This window comes from Molothrus aeneus, chromosome 29 (genome assembly GCF_037042795.1).
Source record: "Molothrus aeneus isolate 106 chromosome 29, BPBGC_Maene_1.0, whole genome shotgun sequence".
Lineage (NCBI taxonomy): Eukaryota > Metazoa > Chordata > Aves > Passeriformes > Icteridae > Molothrus > Molothrus aeneus.
Genome location: NC_089674.1, coordinates 3,501,180 through 3,522,586, shown reverse-complemented (window position 1 = coordinate 3,522,586; position 21,407 = coordinate 3,501,180). Strand labels below are relative to the sequence as shown.

General features: G+C 58.4%; 1 protein-coding gene across 4 annotated transcripts; it reads right to left on the bottom strand.

Annotated features, from left to right (window-relative positions):
* Positions 1-357: 357 nt before the first annotated feature.
* On the bottom strand, positions 358-20,970 carry DMTN (dematin actin binding protein). Of its 4 annotated transcripts, XM_066567268.1 has the most exons (17): positions 20,876-20,970; positions 15,837-15,889; positions 15,180-15,233; positions 12,314-12,388; positions 8,990-9,145; positions 7,666-7,710; positions 7,469-7,577; positions 6,920-6,976; positions 6,687-6,839; positions 6,489-6,598; positions 5,760-5,865; positions 4,370-4,431; positions 4,183-4,231; positions 3,537-3,544; positions 3,296-3,355; positions 2,244-2,324; positions 358-1,834 (listed from the first exon to the last, which is right to left on the bottom strand). In XM_066567268.1, the coding sequence occupies exons 3-17, from the start codon at positions 15,195-15,197 to the stop codon at positions 1,721-1,723; spliced, it is 1,203 nt and encodes a 400-aa protein (XP_066423365.1). In that variant the 5' UTR covers positions 15,198-15,233; positions 15,837-15,889; positions 20,876-20,970; the 3' UTR covers positions 358-1,720. The 4 variants fall into 4 exon arrangements, with proteins under 4 accessions (XP_066423365.1, XP_066423362.1, XP_066423364.1 ...); XM_066567265.1 differs by lacking the exons at positions 358-1,834; positions 2,244-2,324; positions 3,296-3,355; positions 3,537-3,544 and adding an exon at positions 3,552-3,633; XM_066567267.1 differs by lacking the exons at positions 358-1,834; positions 2,244-2,324; positions 3,296-3,355; positions 3,537-3,544 and adding an exon at positions 3,552-3,633 and having other exon boundaries at positions 12,314-12,385.
* Between the last annotated feature and the right edge of the window lie 437 nt (positions 20,971-21,407).

Here is a 21,407-nt window from a genome sequence, read left to right as displayed (position 1 = left end):
GAATTAGGACAGGGATCGGGATCGGGATCGGGACCGGGATCGGGACCGGTACCGGAGCCCGGATCGGGATCCAGACGGGGAACGGGATCGGGATCAGGACAAGGACTGGGATGGGGATCGGGAGTGGGATGGGGATCGGTACCGGGATGGGGACCGGGCCCGGGCCCGCGCTGTCCCGGCCCGGCTCGGCTCGCACACGCCCTGCGGGCCCCCAGCGCAGCCCGGCCGGGGCGGGAGGAAGGCGGGGAAGGCTCCGCGTCCTCCTCGGAGCAGCACCGCCATCTGCAGGGACCCGGCCGCGGGCCCGGGGGGAGTTTTGGACGAGAGGGGGAAGCAAAGCTGCGGAGCCGGGCTGGATAAAGCCATTTCACCTTTAATTGTAAGCAAAAAATCACTCTCACGCGGATTCTCCGACACCAGCAAATAAAATAAACTCTAACAAAAACAGAGAAAGTGAATCACTGTAGTCCAGTCCGAAAACAACCCATATTTATATATATATTTATAGATATGTCGTTTGTAGCAGTGAAAGGCAAGTATGGGCCAGTGAATTCCCGATAAATTACATTCTTTACATCCCAACAAGGTCTAGCGGCTGGAAAGTGGCTGGAAACAAAAAACCGGGGAGCGTGGAGGAGTCGGGGGGTGCAGGGAGAGAGGGGTCCTGCCCAAAACGTGTGCCTGGAGAGGGGGGGCGGGGAAGGGAAGGCGCTGCCCGGTGCCGAGCCCTGCCCGGGAGGGGACAGGGACAGTGGCCAGCCTCGGTGAGCGCCCATCGAGCCGTGCCCTGCTCCAATCCATCCGTGCCGGCTGAGTGCTCAAATCATCACTCCAGCGCCCTCCTGTGCCCTCCGGATCATCGCCCCAGTGCCCTCCAAATCATCGCCCCAGTGCCCTCCAAATCATCACCTCAGTGCCCTCCTGTGCTCCCGAAATCATCGCTCCTGTGCCCCTCAAATCATCACCACAGTGCCCCCCAAATCATCACTCCTGTGCCCTCCAAATCATTGCCCCAGTGCCCTTCTGTGGCCCCCAAATCATCACCCGGTGCCCCCCAAATCATCACCCCCTGCATCCCCCCCATCCACAGCTGGAGATGCTCCAGGGACCCCCCCCCACCCCAACCCTGCCACCCCCGGGGTGCTCCCCCTGCCCCTCAGGGCTGGCATTGTCCTTGGGGTGCCCCCTGCAGCTCCTGGCACAGGAGGGACCGGGGGGGACAGAGCCGGGGGGGCTGCAGGGCTGGGGGGGGTTAAGCTGGGATTTGGGCCCGGCTTTGCTGGGAGAAGGTCGGTCTGGCAGTGTGGGCTCTTCCCAAGCCTCGGGGTGGGGCACGGGGACACCTCGGGGCGGCGGGTGGGGGCTGCAGACCCTCGGGGAGGAGGGGACCCCCCCATCGCCCCCTCAGTGCCGCCAGGGGGCTGAAAGCAGAGCCAGGCACATTCCCGGGGGGGGCACAAAGCCCAGAGACCCCCGTGGCCGAACCGTGCCCACCGCGGGGCAGGAGCTGCCCCAGCCCCATCCCCCCGTGCCAGGCGGGTTCAGGCCCCCCAGCCCACCAGGATTGAGGCGGGGGGCGCAGATCTGGGGGGGCTGGAGGAGCTGGGGCGGGGGGACCCCAATAAAAACCGGCGGGGAGCCCTGAAGCGGTTCCACGGCGCGACACGGACGGAGCTGGCCCGAGGAGAAGGAGGAGCAGGAGGAGCAGGAGGAGGAGGACTCAGAAGAGGAAGGCTTTCTTCTTCAGCTCGTTGCGCTTCCACAGCGCCAGCTTGCCGAACTCCTCCGGCGACATCTCGAACACCTTCAGGAAATCCTCGGGGGACAGGTGGCGCTGCGGGAGGGGAGAGGGGATGGTGACACGGACAGGGGATGGTGACACCCACAGGGGACGGTGACACAGACAGGGGATGGTGACACGGACAGGGGATGGTGACATGGACAGGGGATGGTGACACCCACAGGGGACGGTGACACCCACAGGGGATGGTGACACCCGCAGGGGATGGTGACACCCACAGGGGATGGGTGACACCCACAGGGGATGGTGACACCCACAGGGGATGGGTGACACCCACTGGGGATGGTGACACCCACAGGGGACGGTGACATGGACAGGGGATGGTGACACCCACTGGGGATGGTTACACCCACTGGGGATGGTGACACCCACTGGGGATGGGTGACACCCACTGGGGATGGTGACACACCCGAGCCCCCCCCGAGGGTGGCACTGCCCCCACCTCCAGCCTGGTCCTGTCCACGCCGGGCGGGAGCTTCACTCGGCCTCGGTTCGTCACCATCAGCATCTCGTAGGGGTAGATCTGCAAAAAGGGGGGCAGAGGAATGGGGGATTTGTGGTTATAAACAGGGCGTGGGTCTGGTAAAACCGGCACTGGGAGGTAAAAGAAACCATGGGAAGGATTCCACTGATTGATGAATGGAAAAAGAGATTTGCTTTTAGAAATAAACTTTAGGTTTGCTGAAAAATGAAATTGGATATTGAAAGAGGAAAGAAACAATGGGGGAGAAAAACCTCTAAATTCAGTAAGAATTAAAAATTAAAAGCATGGTTTTACACATTAGAGGGAAATCTTCGAGATCAGGTGTTCTGGGGAGTCTGAACCTCTCAAGTACCTCAGAAATGGGGAAAAACCCCAAAGTTCCATAAGAATTTAAAACTAAAAGGGAGGGTTATACATTAGAGGGGAATCTTTGGTATCAGGGAGTCTGAACCTCTCAAGTACTTCAGAAATGGGGGAAACCCCCTAAATTCCATAAGAATTAAAAATTAAAAGGAGAGTTTTATACATTATAGGGGAATCTTTAGGATCAGGTGTTCTGGGGAGTCTGAACCTCTCAAGCACCTCAGAAATGGGGAAAGAGAGAAGGGAAATGTGGCTGGAAATTGGGATAAAAAGGGAGCTGCATCCTCCCTTTTTAGGACACAGAGCAGTCCTTTTTGGACAGAAACCTCTGATGTTTGTGGATTAATTTTTCTAATGGGGGGGGGCACGGGGCTGTGAGAGCCTCCCCTGACCCCATCCAAGCCCCATCCAAACCCCACCCAAGCCCCCCCTGACCCCACCCAAGCCCCCCCTGACCCCACCCAAGCCCCCCCGACCCCATCCAAGCCCCCCTTGACCCCACCCAAGCCCCCCCTGACCCCATCCAAGCCCCCCCAGCCCCACCCAAGCCCCCCTGACCCCATCCAAGGCCCCCCGACCCCATCCAAGGCCCCCCTGACCCCACCCAAGCCCCCCCTGACCCCATCCAAGCCCCCAGCCCCTCTCACCTTCTGCTCCAGCATGCTGGGCAGGGAGTTCCCTCTGTCCATCCGCCCGCGCTGGCCGTTCTGGGGGGGCAAAGCCTGAGGTCAGCCCGGCCCCCACCCCAATTCCCCCCTCCTGAAGCCCGGGTGAGGGGGGCTCCAGGTCCCTCCCCCCTCCAGGGACCGTCCCCGAGGTGGCCCCGGTGTCCCCTCCCCCCGTCACCGTCTCCTGGGTCTCGGTGTCCGTGTCCAGGTGAGCTCTTACCTGCAGGGCTGTGGAAGAGGGGAGGGGGCTCAGCCCGGGGACCCCGCTGTGCCCCCACATTCTGCTGGGCCGGGGCTTGTGCCGCCCATCCCAGACCCTGGGGACACCCCCACATCCCCCAGGACATTGCAGCGTCCCTCCAGGACACCCCCACATTCCCAGGGAAACACCCACAGCTCTCAGGACACCCCCACATTCCTGGGAACACCCCCAGAACACCCCCAGGACACCCCCACACTCCCACGGCAGCCCCGCACTCCCAGGAACATCCCCACACTCCCAGGACACCCCCACAACTCCAGGGACACCCCCACATTCCCAGGGACATCCCCAGGACATCCCCAGATACCCAGGACACCCCCACATTCTCAGGGACACCCCCACGTCCCCAAAACTCTCCCACATCTCTGCAGGATATTCCAGCATCCCCAGGACACCCCCACATTCCCAGAGCACCCCCACATCACCAGGACACCCTCAGGACACCCCCACATCCCCAGGACACACCCACATCTCCCAGAACACCCCCAAATTCCTGGGGACATCCCCAGGACACCCCCACACTCCCAGGGACACCCCCTTATCCCCAAGGGTGGGGATCCCCCCAGATCCCCAGGACACCCCCAGCCCCTGCCCTGCCCCTCACCAGGGCTCCCCTTCTCGCTCCCGGCCGAGCCGAACTCTGCTGACTGCAGCTGTGCGGGACAGACACGGGGACAGGGACAGACACGGGGACAGGGTCACAGGGGTGACCCCAAACCCCTGAGCAGGGTGACCCCGGGCTGGGGTGACCCCGGCAGCGTGGGAGGGGGGCGCAGCTGACGGACCCTTACCCGGGTGAGGGTGCTCCGGCCGGAGGCGGGGAGGGAGGAGCTCTTGGAGCTCGTGTGGAGGGCTGAGAGAGAGGCAGAGAGCGTCAGGGACATTTGGGGACAGGCAGGGATGGGCAGGGACCTTTGGGGACATTTAGGGACGGGCAGGGAGTGTCAGGGACATTTGGGGACAGGCAGGGACGGGCAGGGACCTTTGGGGACATTTAAGGACGGGCAGGGAGTGTCAGGGACATTTGGGGACAGGCAGGGACGGGGAGGGACCTTTGGGGACATTTAGGGACGGGCAGGGAGTGTCAGGGACATTTGGGGACAGGCAGGGACGGGCAGGGACCTTTGGGGACATTTAAGGACGGGCAGGGAGTGTCAGGGACATTTGGGGACAGGCAGGGATGGGCAGAGACCATCAGGGACATTTAGGGACAGGCAGGGACCATCATGGACCCTTGGGGACATTTAGGGACAGGCAGGGACGGGCAGGGACCTTTAGGGACATTTAGGGACCTTCAGGGACGGACAGGAACAGGCAGGGACCATCAGGGATAGGCAGGGACCTTCAGGGACATTTAAGGACAGGCAGGGAAGGACAGGGACCTTTAGGAATTAGCAGGGACAGGCAGGGATCTTTAGGGACCTTTAGGGATGGGCAGGGACAGGCAGAGAACATCAGGGACCATCAGGGATGGGGAGGGACATTTAGGGACAGGCAGGGATGGGGAGGGACATTTAGGGACAGGCAGGGAGCTTTAGAGACATTGAGGGCCAGGCAGGGATGGACACGGATGGGCAGGGACCATCAGGGATGGGCTGGGACTTTTAGGGACCTTTAGGGACATTTGGGGACAGGCAGGGACCATCAGAGATGGGCAGGGATGAGCAGGGGTGCAGGTGGGATTTAGGGGGTACAGGTGGGATTTGGGAGGTATAGGCAGGATTTGGGATGTACAGGTGGGATTTGGGGTGTGCAGGAAGGATTTGAGAGGTGCAGGTGGGGTTTGAGATGTACAGGCGGGATTTGGGATGTACAGGTGGGATTTGGGATGTACAGGCGGGATTTGGGATGTACAGGTGGGATTTGGGATGTACAGGCGGGATTTGGGATTTACAGGCAGGATTCGGGGTGTGCAGGCAGGATTTGTGATGTACAGGTGGGATTTGGGATGTACAGGCGGGATTTGGGATGTGCAGGTGGGATTTGGGATGTACAGGTGGGATTTGGGATGTACAGGCGGGATTTGAGAGGTGTGGGTGGGGTTTGAGATGTACAGACAGGTTTTGGGGTGTGCAGGCGGGATTTGGGATTTACAGGCAGGATTTGGGGTGCAGAATGGGGGTGCAGGCTCCCAGAGGTGAGGAGGGAAAGGGCAGGATTCAGGAGAACCGTCCCACTCACACGTGTGGAAAGGCGTCCGGTCCGGCAGCGAGCGAGTTTTCCTCCGGATCGGGAGCGACTTCTCCATCTCCTCCTTCAGGATCAGCTTCCCGAGGTTGGAGGTGACCTGGGAACCCAGGAACCTCCTTTGGGATCAGTGCCATCACCCCCAGCCCCCCAAAACTGCCACCAAGGGACCCCCATTGGGATCAGTGCCAGTGTCCCCTCAGCCCCTCAGAGGTGCCATCAAGGGACCCCTGTTGGGATTGGTGTCATCACCCCCAGCCCCTCAGAGCTGCCACTGAGGATTGAATGAATTTGAATTTATTTTAAATTAAAATAAATTCAAATTAAATTTATTTTTATTTTATTTTTATCCCAACCCCTTTTGGGATTGGTGCCATCACACCCCCAGCCCTCCAAAGCTGCCACCAAGGGACCCCCATTGGGATTGGTGCCAGTGTCACCTCAGAGGTGCCACCAAGGGACCCCCGTTGTGATCAATGCCAGCCCCCCCAGCCCCCCAAAGCTGCCACCAAGGGACCCCCGTTGGGATCGGTGCCAGTGTCACCTCAGAGGTGCCACCAAGGGACCCCCGTTGGGATCGGTGCCAGTGTCACCTCAGAGGTGCCACCAAGGGACCCCCGTTGGGATCGGTGCCAGTGTCACCTCAGAGGTGCCACCAAGGGACCCCCGTTGGGATCGGTGCCAGCCCCCCCAGCCCCTCAGAGCTCCCACCCCGCCCCTGACCTTGCTCAGCTCCTGCCTCTGGAGCTCCCGCAGGTTCTTCATCTCCTCCGTCAGATCCTCATCCTCCTCCTCACCTCTCTTGGACGCCATCCGCCTCCTCCACTCCGTCTCTGCGGGAAAAGGGACAAAGGGACATTCCAGCCATCCCCAGCCCCCCCTGGGGTGTCTAGGAGGGAAGACCCCCCTGGTCCCACCTACCCACGACGGCCAGCGAGGGCGGGCAGGGCCAGTAGTCGGTCTCGATCTTGGCGGGCTGGTTGGGATCCGGGGGCTGCGCCGCCGGGAATTTGGAGGATTCGATGATCAGGTCCTCGATGAGATGCTTCCCGTGGTGGGCACTGGAATGGTGGTCTGGGGGCACAGGGTGGGGTGAGGGGGCATCCCGGGGTGCCCCATCCCGTGGGATGGACCCCTCCCCTCCCCACACTCACCTTTCTGCCGGTAGATCGGGGGCTTCTTGTAAATGTTGAGCTCTGTGGTGTCGGTCTCTGGAGAAAAGGGGGATTTGGGGTTGGGAATGGGAACTCGTGGGATTGGGAGCTCGTGGGGTTGGGAATGGGAGCTCATGGGGTTGGGAATGAGATGGGAATGGGAGTGGGAGCTCATGGAGCTGGAGGCTCATGGGATTGGGAGTGGGAACTCATGGGATTGGGAGTGGGAACTCATGGGGTTGGGAGTGGGAACTCATGGGGCTGGGAGCTCATGGGGTTGGGAATGGGAATTTATGGGGTTGGGAATGGGAACTCATGGGATTGGGAACTCACGGGTGTTGGGAATGGGAGTTGATGAAATTGGGAATGGGAACTCATGGGATTGGGAGCTGACGGGATTAGGAATGGGAGTTTATGGGGTTGGGAATGGAAGCTCATGGGGTTGGGAACCCAAGGGAACGGGAGCTGATGGTGCTGGGAGGAGGCTCCAGGCGGGCCCGGCTGCCTCGGGCAGTGCTGGGGTCCCGTTTTGGGGGGCCGGGGCGGTACCGGGGCGGTGGAAGTGCTGGACGCTGCTGCGCGTGGGAGCAGGGCCCTGGCGCGAGGGGGGCAGCGCGGTGCTGCTGGGGGGGCGGCTCTCCAGCCACTCCCGGATCACCTGCGGGAAAACGGGATCGGGGTCAGCGAGAGCCCCCCCAGTTCAGCACCACCCCCTCCCCACACAGCCCAGCAGGGCCAGGACTCACCTCTGGCGACGGAGGAGGAGACATGGATTTGGGAGACAGGGAGCGCTGCAGAAGGCAAGGATTGAAGTCATTTTGATTTATTTTTAATTTCTTTTAATTTGATTTATATAATTATAAAATATTATAATATTATAAAATAATAGTAAAAATGTAAATATAATATAATTAATATAATGTAATGTAATATAATATGTTATATAATATAATATAATATAATGTAATGTAATGTAATGTAATATAATGTAATATAATGTAATATAATGTAATACATTCAATTATATTAAATTATATTACATTACATTATAATGTAATATAATATAACATAATATAATGTAATGCAATAAAACATAATGTAATGTAATATAATATGATAAAATATAAATTATATAATGACTTAATATAGTATTAAACATATTAAAATATTATCATTACAAAATGTTATTTTCTTTATAATAAAACTTTATTAATTTATTTCCAATTTATTTTTAATTTAATTTTATTTTTTTTATTTTAATCAATTTAAATTTAATTTCAAATTAATTTTACTGAATTTTAATTAATTTAATGGTTTTTACTGAATCTTAAAAATTTTAATAACCTTCAGGAACTGTTACGAATTATAAAGAATTTTAATAAATTTTAGCTATTTTTCTGCTGGAATTTTTTCATATTATTCTAGAATTCTATTCCAGCTTGGTAATCCTTCTAGTTTTTAATTTTTAAAAATCTATTATTTTATTTATAATAAAATTCTATTAATTTCTTTATGATTTATTATATTTTATTTTTATTCACTTTATTTTAATACATTTAAATTTAATTTTTAACTAATTTTACTGAATTTTAATTAATTTAATGGTTTTTTACTGAATCTTAGCAATTTTAATAACCCTCAGGAACTATTACAAATTATAGTGAATTTAAATCAATTTTAGCTATTTTTCTGCTGGAATTTTTTCCTATTATTCTAGAATTCTATTCCTTCTCTTTTTTAATGTTTTAAAATTTATTATTTTATTTATAATAAAATTCTATTAATTTCTTTATGATTAATTATATTTAGTTTTTATTCATTTTACTTTAATTAATTTTAATTCAATTTTGAATTAATTTGAATTGATTTTAATTAATTCAATATTTTTTACTGAATTCTAACAACTTGAAAAACCTTCATGCGCTGTCACGAATTACAACGAATTTTAATGAATTTTTGCTATTTTTCTGCTGGAATTTTTTCCCTATTTTTCTAGAATTCTGCTCCACCACGGCGATCCCTCCTCTCCAGGTGGGATTCTCCCAAAACCCCCGGGGAATTCCCGCTCACCTCGCGGCTCCGGGGCAGCTCCACGTGCTCCATCAGCGAGTAGGTGAAGTGGGGCTCGTAGATCATCAGGTCGGGGCGTTCGATGTCCAGGATGGCTTTGTCCTTGGGGATGGCAGCCAGGTCCTTGTAGCCCAGGACCTCGTTGTCCATTTTGGCCTGGGAAGAAGGGAAAGCAACTTCATGTGGGGTGCAGAAGGGAATTTTTGGGAAATTTAGATAATTTTTTGGAAATTTATGGAATTTTTTCCAAGGTCTTTGGGAGCTCATTCGGTTTGGGAGCTCGTGGGACTGTAGCCCAGAACCTCGTTGTCCATTTTGGCCTGGGAAGAAGGGAAAACAACTTCATTTGGGGTGCAGAAGGGAATTTTTTGGGAAATTTAGGGAATTTTTCACATGGTCCTTGGGAGTTTATGGGGTTGGGAATGGGAGCTCATGGGATTGGGAGCTCATGGGATTGGGAATCATGGGATTGTAGCCCAGGACCTCGTTGTCCATTTTGGCCTGGAATGAAAGGGAAAACGCCTTCATGTGGGGTGCAGATGGGAATTTTTGGGAAATTTAGGGAATTTTTTCCAAGGTCCATGGGAGCTCATTTGGTTTGGGAGCTCGTGGGACTGTAGCCCAGAACCTCGTTGTCCATTTTGGCCTGGAAGGAAGGGAAAACGCCTTCATTTGGGGTGCAGAAGGGAATTTTTGGGAAACTTAGGGAATTTTTCACAAGGTCCATGGGAGCTCATGGGACTGTAGCCCAGGACCTCGTTGTCCATTTTGGCCTGGAAGGAAGGGAAAACGCCTTCATGTGGGGTGCAGAAGGGAATTTTTGGGAAATTTAGATAATTTTTTGGAAATTTATGGAATTTTTTCCAAGGTCTTTGGGAGCTCATTCGGTTTGGGAGCTCGTGGGACTGTAGCCCAGAACCTCGTTGTCCATTTTGGCCTGGGAAGAAGGGAAAACAACTTCATTTGGGGTGCAGAAGGGAATTTTTGGGAAATTTAGGGAATTTTTGGTAAATTTAGGGAATTTTTTACAAGGTTCTTGTAGCCCAGGACCTCGTTGTCCATTTTGGCCTGGAAGAAGGGAAAACAACTTCATTTGGGGTGCAGATGGGAATTTTTGGGAAATTTAGGGAATTTTTTCCAAGGTCCTTGGGAGTTTGTGTGGTTGGGAATGGAAGATCATGGGATTGGGATTGGGAGCTCATGGGATTGGGAATCATGGGATTGTAGCCCAGAACCTCGTTGTCCATTTTGGCCTGGAACGAAGGGAAAATGCCTTCATTTGGGGTGCAGATGGGAATTTTTTGGGAAATTTAGGGAATTTTTCACAAGATCCTTGGGAGTTTATGGGGTTGGGAATGGGAGATCATGGGATTGTAGCCCAGGACCTCGTTGTCCATTTTGGCCTGGAATGAAGGGAAAATGCCTTCATTTTGGGGTGCAGAAGGGAATTTTTTGCGAAATTTAGGGAATTTTTGGTAAATTTAGGCAATTTTTTACAAGGTTCTTGTAGCCCAGAACCTCGTTGTCCATTTTGGCCTGGAAGAAGGGAAAACAACTTCATTTGGGGTGCAGAACGGAATTTTTTGGGATATTTAGGGAATTTTTTGGGAAATTTAGGGAATTTTTTCCAAGGTCCTTGGGAGTTTATGGGGTTGGAGCTCATGGGATTGTAGCCCAGGACCTCGTTGTCCATTTTGGCCTGGAATGAAGGGAAAATGCCTTCATTTGGGGTGCAGAAGGGAATTTTTGGGAAATTTAGGGAATTTTTTCCAAGGTCCTTGGGAGCTCGTGGGACTGTAGCCCAGAACCTCGTTGTCCATTTTGGCCTGGAATGAAGGGAAAACAACTTCATTTGTGGTGCAGAAGGGAATTTTTGGGAAATTTAGGGAATTTTTCACAAGATCCTCGTAGCCCAGGACCTCATTGTCCACTTTGGCCTGCAAGGGAAGAAAACTCCTTCATTTGGGGTTCAGAAGGGAATTTTTGGGAATTTTTTACAAGGTCCTTGTAGCCCAGGACTTCATTGTCCATTTTGGGAATTTTTGGGAAATTGAGGGAATTTTTGGGAAATTTAGGGAATTTTTTACAAGGTTCTTGTAGCCCAGAACCTCGTTGTCCATTTTGGCCTGGAACGAAGGGAAAACGCCTTCATTTGGGGTGCAGATGGGAATTTTTTGGGAAATTTAGGGAATTTTTCACATGGTCCTTGGGAGTTTATGGGGTTGGGAATGGGAGCTCATGGGATTGGGAGCTCATGGGATTGGGAATCATGGGATTGTAGCCCAGGACCTCGTTGTCCATTTTGGCCTGGAATGAAAGGGAAAACGCCTTCATGTGGGGTGCAGATGGGAATTTTTGGGAAATTTAGGGAATTTTTTCCAAGGTCCATGGGAGCTCATTTGGTTTGGGAGCTCGTGGGACTGTAGCCCAGAACCTCGTTGTCCATTTTGGCCTGGAAGGAAGGGAAAACGCCTTCATTTGGGGTGCAGAAGGGAATTTTTGGGAAACTTAGGGAATTTTTCACAAGGTCCATGGGAGCTCATGGGACTGTAGCCCAGGACCTCGTTGTCCATTTTGGCCTGGAAGGAAGGGAAAACGCCTTCATGTGGGGTGCAGAAGGGAATTTTTGGGAAATTTAGATAATTTTTTGGAAATTTATGGAATTTTTTCCAAGGTCTTTGGGAGCTCATTCGGTTTGGGAGCTCATGGGACTGTAGCCCAGAACCTCGTTGTCCATTTTGGCCTGGAAGAAGGGAAAACAACTTCATTTGGGGTGCAGAACGGAATTTTTTGGGATATTTAGGGAATTTTTTGGGAAATTTAGGGAATTTTTTCCAAGGTCCTTGGGAGTTTATGGGGTTGGGAATGGGAGCTCATGGGATTGGGATTGGGAGCTCAAGGGATTGTAGCCCAGGACCTCGCTGTCCATTTTGGCCTGGGAAGAAGGGAAAACGCCTTCATTTGGGGTGCAGATGGGAATTTTTGGGAAATTTAGGGAATTTTTCACAAGATCCTTGTAGCCCAGAACCTCATTGTCCACTTTGGCCTGCAAGGGAAGAAAACTCCTTCATTTGGGGTTCAGAAGGGAATTTTTGGGAATTTTTACAAGGTCCTTGTAGCCCAGGACCTCATTGTCCATTTTGGCCTGGAATGAAAGGAAAACGCCTTCATTTGGGGTGCAGAAGGGAATTTTTGGGATTTTTTTGGGAATGGGGGGGTTCACACCCTCCAAGGCCATGCGGGGGGGCTGGGGGTGGTTTTGGGGGGCACATCCCGGCCGCAGGGATTTAGGGACGAGGTGGGAAGGTGGGAATGGCTCCTTACCACGATGCTGGAGGGAGAGCCGGGAACGCTGGATCCGCGGGAAGAGCAGACGCTCCCAGGGGAGGTCAGAGGCTGCTGGATGGAAAAAAGGGGGGCAGGTTAGCCCAGGAAGGGGCTCAAGGGGTTTGGGGACACCCCTGTGTCAGAATTCAGGACATCTGTCTGTCTGTCCCTGCCCAAACCCCTGCCAAGGGGCTCCAAGACCCGGGCACAGAGCTCAAGACCCCTGTGCCTTTGATTCAGCCCTTGGAAAAAACAATTACCAAGGATTACAAGTCAAAAGAGTCAAAAGAAAAAAACTATTACAAAGAATTACGAGTGAAAAGAGTTTAAGTAGAATAATGGTTTGTCATGGAGTGGAAAATAGATTTTTTGGGGGGGGTTTAGAATGGGGGCTCAGAGACCTTGGCACAGAGCCCAAGACCCCTGTGATTTTGATTTTAACCCATGGAAAAAAATTATCAACCTTATATGAAGACCTGCAAGCCAGGACAGGTTAAGTAGAATGAGAGTGAATTTATCATGGGGTGAAAAATAGATTTTTTGGGGTTTTTAGAATGGGGGCTCAGAGCCCAAGACACCTCTGTGGCTTTGATTTTAACCCATGGAAAAAAATTATCAACCTTATATGAAGACCTGCAAGCCACGACAGTTTAGGTAGAATGAGAGTGAATTTATCATGGGGTGAAAAATAGAATTTTGGGGTTTTAGAATGGGGGTTCAGGGGGCAAGATGGAGGAATCTGGGTGTGTCCAGCCTTTCTCCTTCTTCTTCTTGGCCTCCATCTTGTGCTGTGATGGTGGCACTTTGGGATTGGTTTGGAGTAGAAGCTCACTGTCTAACACAGGTGATGGGTATTGGGAAGGAATTGTAAATATTGTGCACGTAGTTTTTAGTATTAAAAGATAACTGAGGGTGTCAGTGTGCCTCTGTCTGTCCTGCTGGATGGACCTTGGCTGGACAGGAGAAAGAATTTTATAGACAAGGAACAATAAACAACCTTGGGAATGAGAACTGAAGAGCCCTGACTCCTTCTTTGACTGCTGGGCTGGGAAAAGAGACTTGAACACATCTCGGGGTCCCTGTGAGCAGCAGAGACCCCGACCCCCCGTGCCCACGTGTCACAGACATCTTTGATGGAAAATCCTTTCCTTGGGATTGTTCCTCCTGAGAAGCTGAGAGGCCTCAGGAACAAAATGGAACCAATGGTTATCTGCTGCTGTGGAATGCAACAGGTGCATCTGGGATTGGGCTCATGTGGTTGTTTCTAATGAATGGCCAATCACAGCCCAGCTGGATCGGACTCTCTGTCCGAGCCACAAACCTTTGTTATCATTCTTTGCTATTCTATCCTTAGCCAGCCTTCTGATGAAATCCTTTTCTTCTATTCTCTTAGTATAGTTTTAATGTAATATATATCATAAAATAATAAATCAGCCTCCTGAAACATGGAGTCAGATCCTCGTCCCTTCCCTCATCCTCGGACCCCTGCGAGCACCCTCACACCCACGGATCCCAAATTCCTTGGGACGGGCGTTTCTGGTGGGCACGGGCAGGCAGGGGACAGCTGGGACAGCCGGGAGGTGGCAGCGGCGCGGCCAGGACGCGCTGCCGCCAGATGGTGCTGCCAGGCTGGGCTGGAGGACGAGGAGGAGGAGGAGGAAGGCAGGGCCGGGCTAACAGCGGCCCACGACTGCCCCTGCCTTTGGCACCAGCCCCGTGTGCGTGCGGGGCTCCCCATTCTCCAGCACCCTGCCAGGACCCCCAGCACCCCCCGCACCCTGCCAGGACCCCCAGAACCTGCCCACACCCCCAGAACCTCCTCTGGACACCCCAGCACCCTGCCAGGACCCCCAGCACCTTCTCTGGACCCCCAGCACTTGCCCAGACCCCCAACACCCTTCCCTGGACCCCCAAAATCTTCTCTGTACCCCCAACACCCTGCCTTGATCCCCAGCACCCTGCCCACACCCCCAGAACCTTCTCTGGACCCCCAGCACCCTGTTCTGTACTGCCAGCACTTTCCCTGTACCCCCAACACCCTTCCTTGAACTTCCAGAACCATCTCTGGACCCCCAGCACCCTCCCAGACCCCAGCACCTTTCCCGGACCCCCAAAACCCTTTATTGGATGCCCAGAACCTTCTCTGTACCCCCAGAACCGGGCCTAAACCCCCAGCACCTTTCCAGACCCCCGACACCCTTCCCTGGACCCCCAACACCTTCTCTGGACCCCCAGTTCCCTGTTCTGTACCCCCAGCACTTTTCCTGGACCCCCCAACACCCCGTCCAGACCCCCAGCACCCCGTTCTGTACCCCCAGCACTTTCTCTGTACCCCCAATATCCTTTCTTGGACCCCCAGCACCTTCTCTGGACCTCCAGAACCTTCCCTGGACCCCCAGCACGCTGTTCTCTATCCCCAGACCCCCAGCACCTTGTCTGGCAGCCCAGGACCTTTCCTGAAGCCCAGAACCTTCACTGGACCCCCAGAACCCCGTTCGGGACCTCCAACAGCCTCCTTGGACCCCCGAGAACTTCCTGAACCCCGGTTTTGGACCTTCAGCACCCTCCCTGCACCCCCAACAGCCTCCTTGGACCCCAGAACCCTGTTCTGGACCATCAATGCCCTCCTTGGACCCCCAGAACCCTCTTCTGGACCCCCAACACCCTTCCTGGACCCCCAAACCCTTCCCAGTCCCCCAACACCCTCCCTGGACCCCAAAAACCCTGTTCCGGACCCCAAACACCCTTTCGGGACTTCCTTTACCCTCCCTGCACCCCCAAGACCTTCCCTGGACCCCCAGAATCCTGTTCTGGACCCTCAAACCCTCCCTGGACCCCCAAACCCGTCCCCACCCCCCTGTACCTTCTGCAGTCTTTCCATTCAGCCGCGGGCTGGGGCTGTGTCAGTCACAGGGTCCTGTGGGCACAGAGGGGTTTGGGCACTGCCAGGGTGGGCACAGGGCCCCCCTGGGTGGGGGTCCCACATCCCACTGTCCTCCTGGCACGGGCTGGGCCCACAGCGGGCACGGGGGTGGCACAGCCCCAGTGCCAAATGAGGGTGGCACAGCCCCAGACAAGGGTGGCACAGCCCCAGTGCCAGACAGGGGTGGCACGGCCCCAGTGCTGGCAGCAGAACAGGCCTGCCAGGAGGTGCCACTGTCCCCCAGGAAGGGGAGAGGCAGAGCACAGGTGAGGGACAGGCAGGGGACAGGCACAGGCAGGGAACAGGGATGGCACAGGGGCAGGCAAGAGACAGTGAGGGGGACAGAGACAGGGAGGGACAGGTGGAGGGACAGGCGAGGGCACAGGAGGGGGACAGGGACAGGCAGGGGACAGGTGAGGGGACAGGTATAGGCAGGGGACAGGCCTTCCCAGTCCCCCAAGGGGACAGGAGGGGACAAGGAGGGGAAGGAGAAGGACAGGCAGGGCACAGGCAGGGCACAGGTGAGGGACAGGGACAGGCAGGGCACAGGGATGGGACAAGCAGGGGACAGTGACAGGCAGGGGACACCGCACTCACCGCTGCCTCTGTGGCTCCACATCCCCCTGGGCGCTGGGGCTCGGCTGTTCCCTCTGCAGGGAGAGCACAGCGGGGGCCGTGAGTGGGTGACAAACCTGCCCTTGTCCCCACGCTGTCCCCACGCTGTCCCCGTGCCCGCCGCGCGTCCCTGCCCGCCGGTGCTGACGGTGCTGGCGGCGGTGTCGCCCTTTTGTCCCTTGTGCGGCCTCCAGAAGGCTCCACGGGCAGCGGGACGGGCTCGGCCCCCCGGAGCCCCCGGGGCTCGGGCCCGGCCGCGCTCTGAGGCCACAATGGAGCGCACAAAGGGGAAAATTCCCCATTCTCCTCCAACCTTCTCCTTTCAGAAGGGACGGAGTTGGGAAAAGCTCGTGCGGTGACAGCGACAGTGACAGCGACAGCGGCGCGGGCAGCTCCAGCCCTGCAGGCTGGGCACGGGGGTGGCACCGCCTTGGGGACACCGAGCCCGCTGTCCCCGCCGATGTCGCTCCCGTGGGACGCGGGGATGGGTCCGAGAGACCCGGGAGCATCCTCGGGCTGCGGGGGGAGGCGGCTCTGCCCTCCCTGGGGACCCCCCCGCCACAAAGACCCCCCCAGATCCGTCCCTGGCGCGGGGTTCAAGGCGCTGAGCCCATCCCCAGCCCCTCCCGGGACCCGGGACCGGTGCGATGGGCAGCGCCAGAGCGGCACAAGGGCGGCATTGTCCGCTTGGGCACAGCCCTGAGCTCACACTTTCCAGCGCCGGACGGAGCCAGCCTCGCCCCCCGCCCCCGGTCGCGCTGGGGACACCGGAGGGACGCGGTGACAGCGAGCAGATGGAGGCGATGGCGGAGAACGGGAGCGGAGGGGAAGGAAAACGAACCCGAACCGGGGCTGCGGAGCGACGCCACAAAATTGGCCGGAGGTGCCAGGCCCGCGCAGCCACCTCGGCCACCACGGGGCCCCCCCCGCGTCCCCAGAGCGCGGGGACAGCTTATCAGGAGCAGGCAGGAGCCACCGCCCCGATGGCAGCCGCGGTCCCCGTGGCAACCCCCGATCAAACCGCGGAGCCGCGGCCAGGTCCGCGCCTGGCCCGAGATAAGCGCGGCTGTTTTGGGATTTTCCCGGCCAGGAGGGCTCGGGGGAGCGGGGACAGGAGGGGGGGACACGCAGCGCGTCCCCCCTCCCAGGGAGATGCTGAGGGGACCGAAAAGAGCCGGGCAGGGAGCGTGGGAAGAGGGAGCGAGATGGAGGAAGGAAGGAAGGATGGATGGATGGGCGGACAGACGGACAGGACACGTGCGGGCGGGGCTCACCGGCATGCAGGGGTGCCGGTGCCCCCCCCGTGAGGGGAGCCAGGGCTGCGCTGCCGCGGGAAGAGCTCGGTTCCCTCCTCCCCACCCCGAGGAAATCCGGATTTGACTTTTCGCAGCCGCCAAAGCCATCAGCGCCCGGCCCCGCGCCAGGAGCCAGGCCCTGAGAACCCCCCCACGGCCGGCGGGGAGCGGCAGGGGACCCCCAGCCTTCCTCCATCCCCTCCTCCTCCTCACTCTCCCTTCCCGGCCGTGCCACCAGTGCCCGAATCGTGGCGCGGCTGTCGCGGCTCGCAGCCAGCAGCGGCACGGGGGGGACAGCCGGGGTCACAAGTTCCCTGAACAGACGGTTCCCGCCAGCGCTGGGAACGGTGTCCGGTGCTTCCCAGCCCGGCCCAGCCCTCCTCCTCCTCCTCCTCCTCCTGCTGCTGCTGCTGCTCCTCCTCCCACCACAAGCTCCAAACAAACAGCGCAGGCGAGGCCCGGAGCATCCTCCCCGCTCACCGGGGAAACCGAGGCACCGCCACACGCGGGGCCCCACGGGCAACCTGAGCGCGACAGCGACAGCGGCTCCGCGACCCGCGCCCCGCCGGTGTCCGGTTCCTCCTTTGTCCTGTTTCTGTCCCCGCCGGGCCAGCGTGGCTGTCGCCAGCCATCGCTCCCGTGTCGCTGCCCCGCCACCTCGGTGGCCTCCAAAGCCACCAGCTGCCAGCCCCGGGCGTTTTTCCATGGCTGGGATGGACCAGCCGCGCGCACGGGGATGCTCCGTGCCTCAGTTTCCCCACATAGAAGGTGGATGGGGAGGGGAGGGGAAGGGGGGGAGGGTATCAACAACCCGCCCACCCCATCCCGGAGCGGATGGAGATGAAGGATGCATTTCCACCTCCTCGCTTCCTCCCACCCGCGGAATCTGGGCCAACGCAGCTTTCCCCCGGCCCTGCCCTGCAGGTTTAGACGGGGGAGACGTGGCCTGAACCCCAAAATTCCCGGGGATGAGCGGGGGGCTCCTTGCCCGGCCCCCCTGCCCCGCTGGCCACCCCACAGCCCCGCTCTGGGCCGCGCCTCACGTGGCTCGTAATCCGGGATTAAAGTGGGATTAGCCTGCTCATCCCGCACGCGGAGGGACCCGCTGGGGATGTGTGAGGAGGCCGCGCCCTCCGCGCCTCCCCCGGGGGTTTGGGGGAGCCCCCGCACCCCAAAACCCCCCCCGGTTCTGCCAGCCCTGGGCTCGGCACGCCCAGCGTTGGGTACCCCGGGATGGGGGCCTGGGCACCCCAACACCGCACCTGGGGTCACCCGGGGGGGTCACACCTGACAGGACACCCGGGGGTCCCGAGGTGGCCCAGGAATGAGCCCAGCCTGGCACCCACAGCCAGCAGCTGAACCCCCCTCCCCCTTGGCTGCATGCACAGCCAAGAGATTGGGGGGGACGCCCCGAATTTGCGCCCCGAATTCTGCCCTTAAATCACCCCTCGATGCTCCCTGGCGGTGGGGAAATAGGAATTTATTCTGCCCCTAAATCCCCCCTCGATGCTCCCTGGCGGTGGGGAAATGGGAATTTCTTCTGCCCCTAAATCCCCCCTCGATGCTCGGGGCAGTGGGGAAATGGGAATTTGCCGCCTCCGGGCTTTGCCAGGGGGGTTGGGGCACCCCAAAATTCCGTGTCCACCACGGCCAGGGAGCATCCAACCCTTCGCGGAGGGGGTGGGATTGGGGGGTTCCCCCCCAGCAGCAGCAGCAGCGCTGAGACCCCACAAATTCCCCCCTCAGGTGGGGCTGGGCAGGGCTGGGCGGTCCCGGCCTCGTCCCCCGGCGATGTCCCCGGGGAGGGGACACGGGGGTGGTCCCGGGGGGGCTCTGAGGGCGCTGTGGTGCCGCAGGGGGGGCTCGGGGAGGGGTCCCCGCGTTCCTCCCCCAGCGCTGGCAGCAGTGGGGACAAGGTGGGGACAAAACGTGGGGGGGGGAAAAAGCGACGGGAAAACGGAGAGCGGCCACCACGACCCGGCCCCCCCGCACCTTCCGTGTCCCCAGCCGTGTCCCCGTGCCTGCCGAGCCGCTCACTCACCTAAGGCCGGGCTCACCGCATCCCTCCGGCCGCGGGGCGATGCTCCCACCCAGCCCCCGATCACGCGTGGGCTCCCGGGGGGGCTGCGGCGCATCCAGAGCCGTGAGAGCGGGGACGCGGGCGGGAGGACGGCAGCAGGAGCCTATCACCCCCCGGCAGCCCGGCCCCGCCGCCCGATAACCGCGCTGGGCGTGCGGGGGAGGCTGCGTGGAGCTGGGCTGGGAGGGTGCGGGAGTGCGTGGCTGCCCGGGAGGGGGGCGGCGGTGGCCGCGTGGGTGCCGCTCGCCTCTCCCCGGCTCGCTGCTGGCTCAGTCCCTTTCCCAACAAGAGGAGAATTAACCGGCATCATGACGAAGCAGTATTGGCTGCCGCTCCTCCCGCTTCCCCGGCACAAAGAGGGAGGAAAACAGGAATAACCCGGCCTGGCCCCGCTGCCAGGGGCAGCCCTGGCACCCCCCGGCCCCCGCTGGGCACCGGGCGCGGCTGCCCCCGCTCCCCCCGGAGGGGTTTTGGAGGGATTTTGGCACCCCCAGCACCTCACGGGGCTGCGGCAGCGTGGAGCGAGGGGGTGGGGGGGGGGGGGGTCGGCACCTCCCGCCCGATCCCACCCCCAGGATGGGGCTGGGGGCGCTGCGCCCACCCCTCGCTGCCCCGGGAGGGGAAATCCAGCGGGAATTTCCATCCGCGGCACCGGCGCAGCTCAGGGAGGGTTGGGAGGTGCTGGGAATCTGCCACAAGCGAGCGCTGGGCTCTGGCGGGGAGAGCTGAGCCCCAAAACCCCAGTGCCCCCCAAACCCTGGGGGTCGCGGTTCTGCGCAGGGCAGGGCAGGGGGGGCTGCGGTCACCTCCATCCCTCCGGGGCCGCTCGGAACGCGATCCCGGCACCCCGGGCTCGGGCACGGGAGCGGAGCCGCGGCCGGACCCGCCGGGGGCGGCGGGGCTGCGTTGGTGCCGCAGCGCCGGGATCCGGAGTCTATTCCCGGCTCTGTGTGGGAGCGCTGCCTGGTGACAGCAGCAGCTCCCGTTCGGGGGCTCCTCCTCGCTGCTTCTCCTCCTCGCTGCCTCAGTTTCCCCCCACCCCGCTCAGGAAAAGGCTGCTGGACCCCTCCGGGTGGACGCGCAGGGCCTGGGGTGTGTCCGGGCTGCACATCTGGGAGGAAACGCACCCAGGGCTGCACATCTGGGCGGCATCCAGGCCCAGAGGTGAACATCTGGCAGGGATACAGCCCCAGGGGGATCCACACGCGTGTCCTTCAGCGCCGGGGCCGGCCTGGCTGGCCGGAGCATCCCGGTCCTGGCTCCGCCATCCCGGGGGGCTCCTCCGGGCCCCGCCGCCGCCCGGGGCCGTGCCCGTGAATCATCGAGGCTGCGGCCGCCTCTCCGCCGCCACTAACCCAGTTTCTCAAGCATGAAGACGATCGCAGCGGCTGCTCGGCGGCCGCCACCTGCGCCCGGGGGCTGCTCGGCCGCCTGACCCGGCCGTGGCACCGACACGCCTGGGGGTGCCCGCGGGAGGAGTTTGGGGGCGCCCCGATCCCGCTCCAACCCACAACGCGCGGTGTTTCATGCACCCACTCAAAGCGAGCCCGGAGCCCGCTGGGTCACGCCGGTCCCGGCCGTGCCCGGTGCAGGAGGGTGCCCGAGGGGTGCGGGGTGCGGGATGGGGTGCGGGGGTCAGGCCCTACCTTCAGGGGAGCCCATGGCCCGCAGGCAGCGCTGCCCATCCGCCGGGAGCCATCCCCGCGCCGAGCATCCCTCCCGCCCCTGCGCCGCACGCGCGTTACCACAGCGACCGCCCCCCGCCCGCCGCCGCACCGGGAGCGGCACCGGGAGATGCGGGAGCGGCACCGGGAGCGGCACCGGGGATCGCCCGGAGCTGCAGCGGGGGCAGGAGAGGCCCCGGGGCTCGGCCAGGGAGGGAGGAGGTGCAGGAGAGTCCCATGGATGCAGAGAGGGATGAGGGAGGGCAGGACAATCCTGGGGAGACACAGAGAGGTGGAGGGGGTGCAGGAGCAGCGTTCGGCCTCACTGAGGGATGAGGGAGGGCAGAACAGTCCTGGACACACAGAGGGATGGAAGGAGTGCAGGACAATCCTGTGGGTTCAGAGAGGGATGAGGGAGTGCAGGACAATCCTGTGGGTTCAGAGAGGGATGAGGGAGTGCAGGACAGTCCTGGACACACAGAGGGATGGAGGGGGTGCAGGACAATCCTGTGGA

Bases quoted from the DNA above. Each gene is read 5' to 3' on its own strand.
- DMTN (XM_066567268.1), bottom strand. The intron at 5,866-6,488 runs GTCAGGGGCGGG...CTGGGTTCCCAG, and splicing joins AGAGGCAGGAGCTGAGCAAG to GTCACCTCCAACCTCGGGAA. The intron at 1,835-2,243 runs GTGGGGGCAGTG...CCCCTCCCGCAG, and splicing joins TGGACAGGACCAGGCTGGAG to CGCCACCTGTCCCCCGAGGA.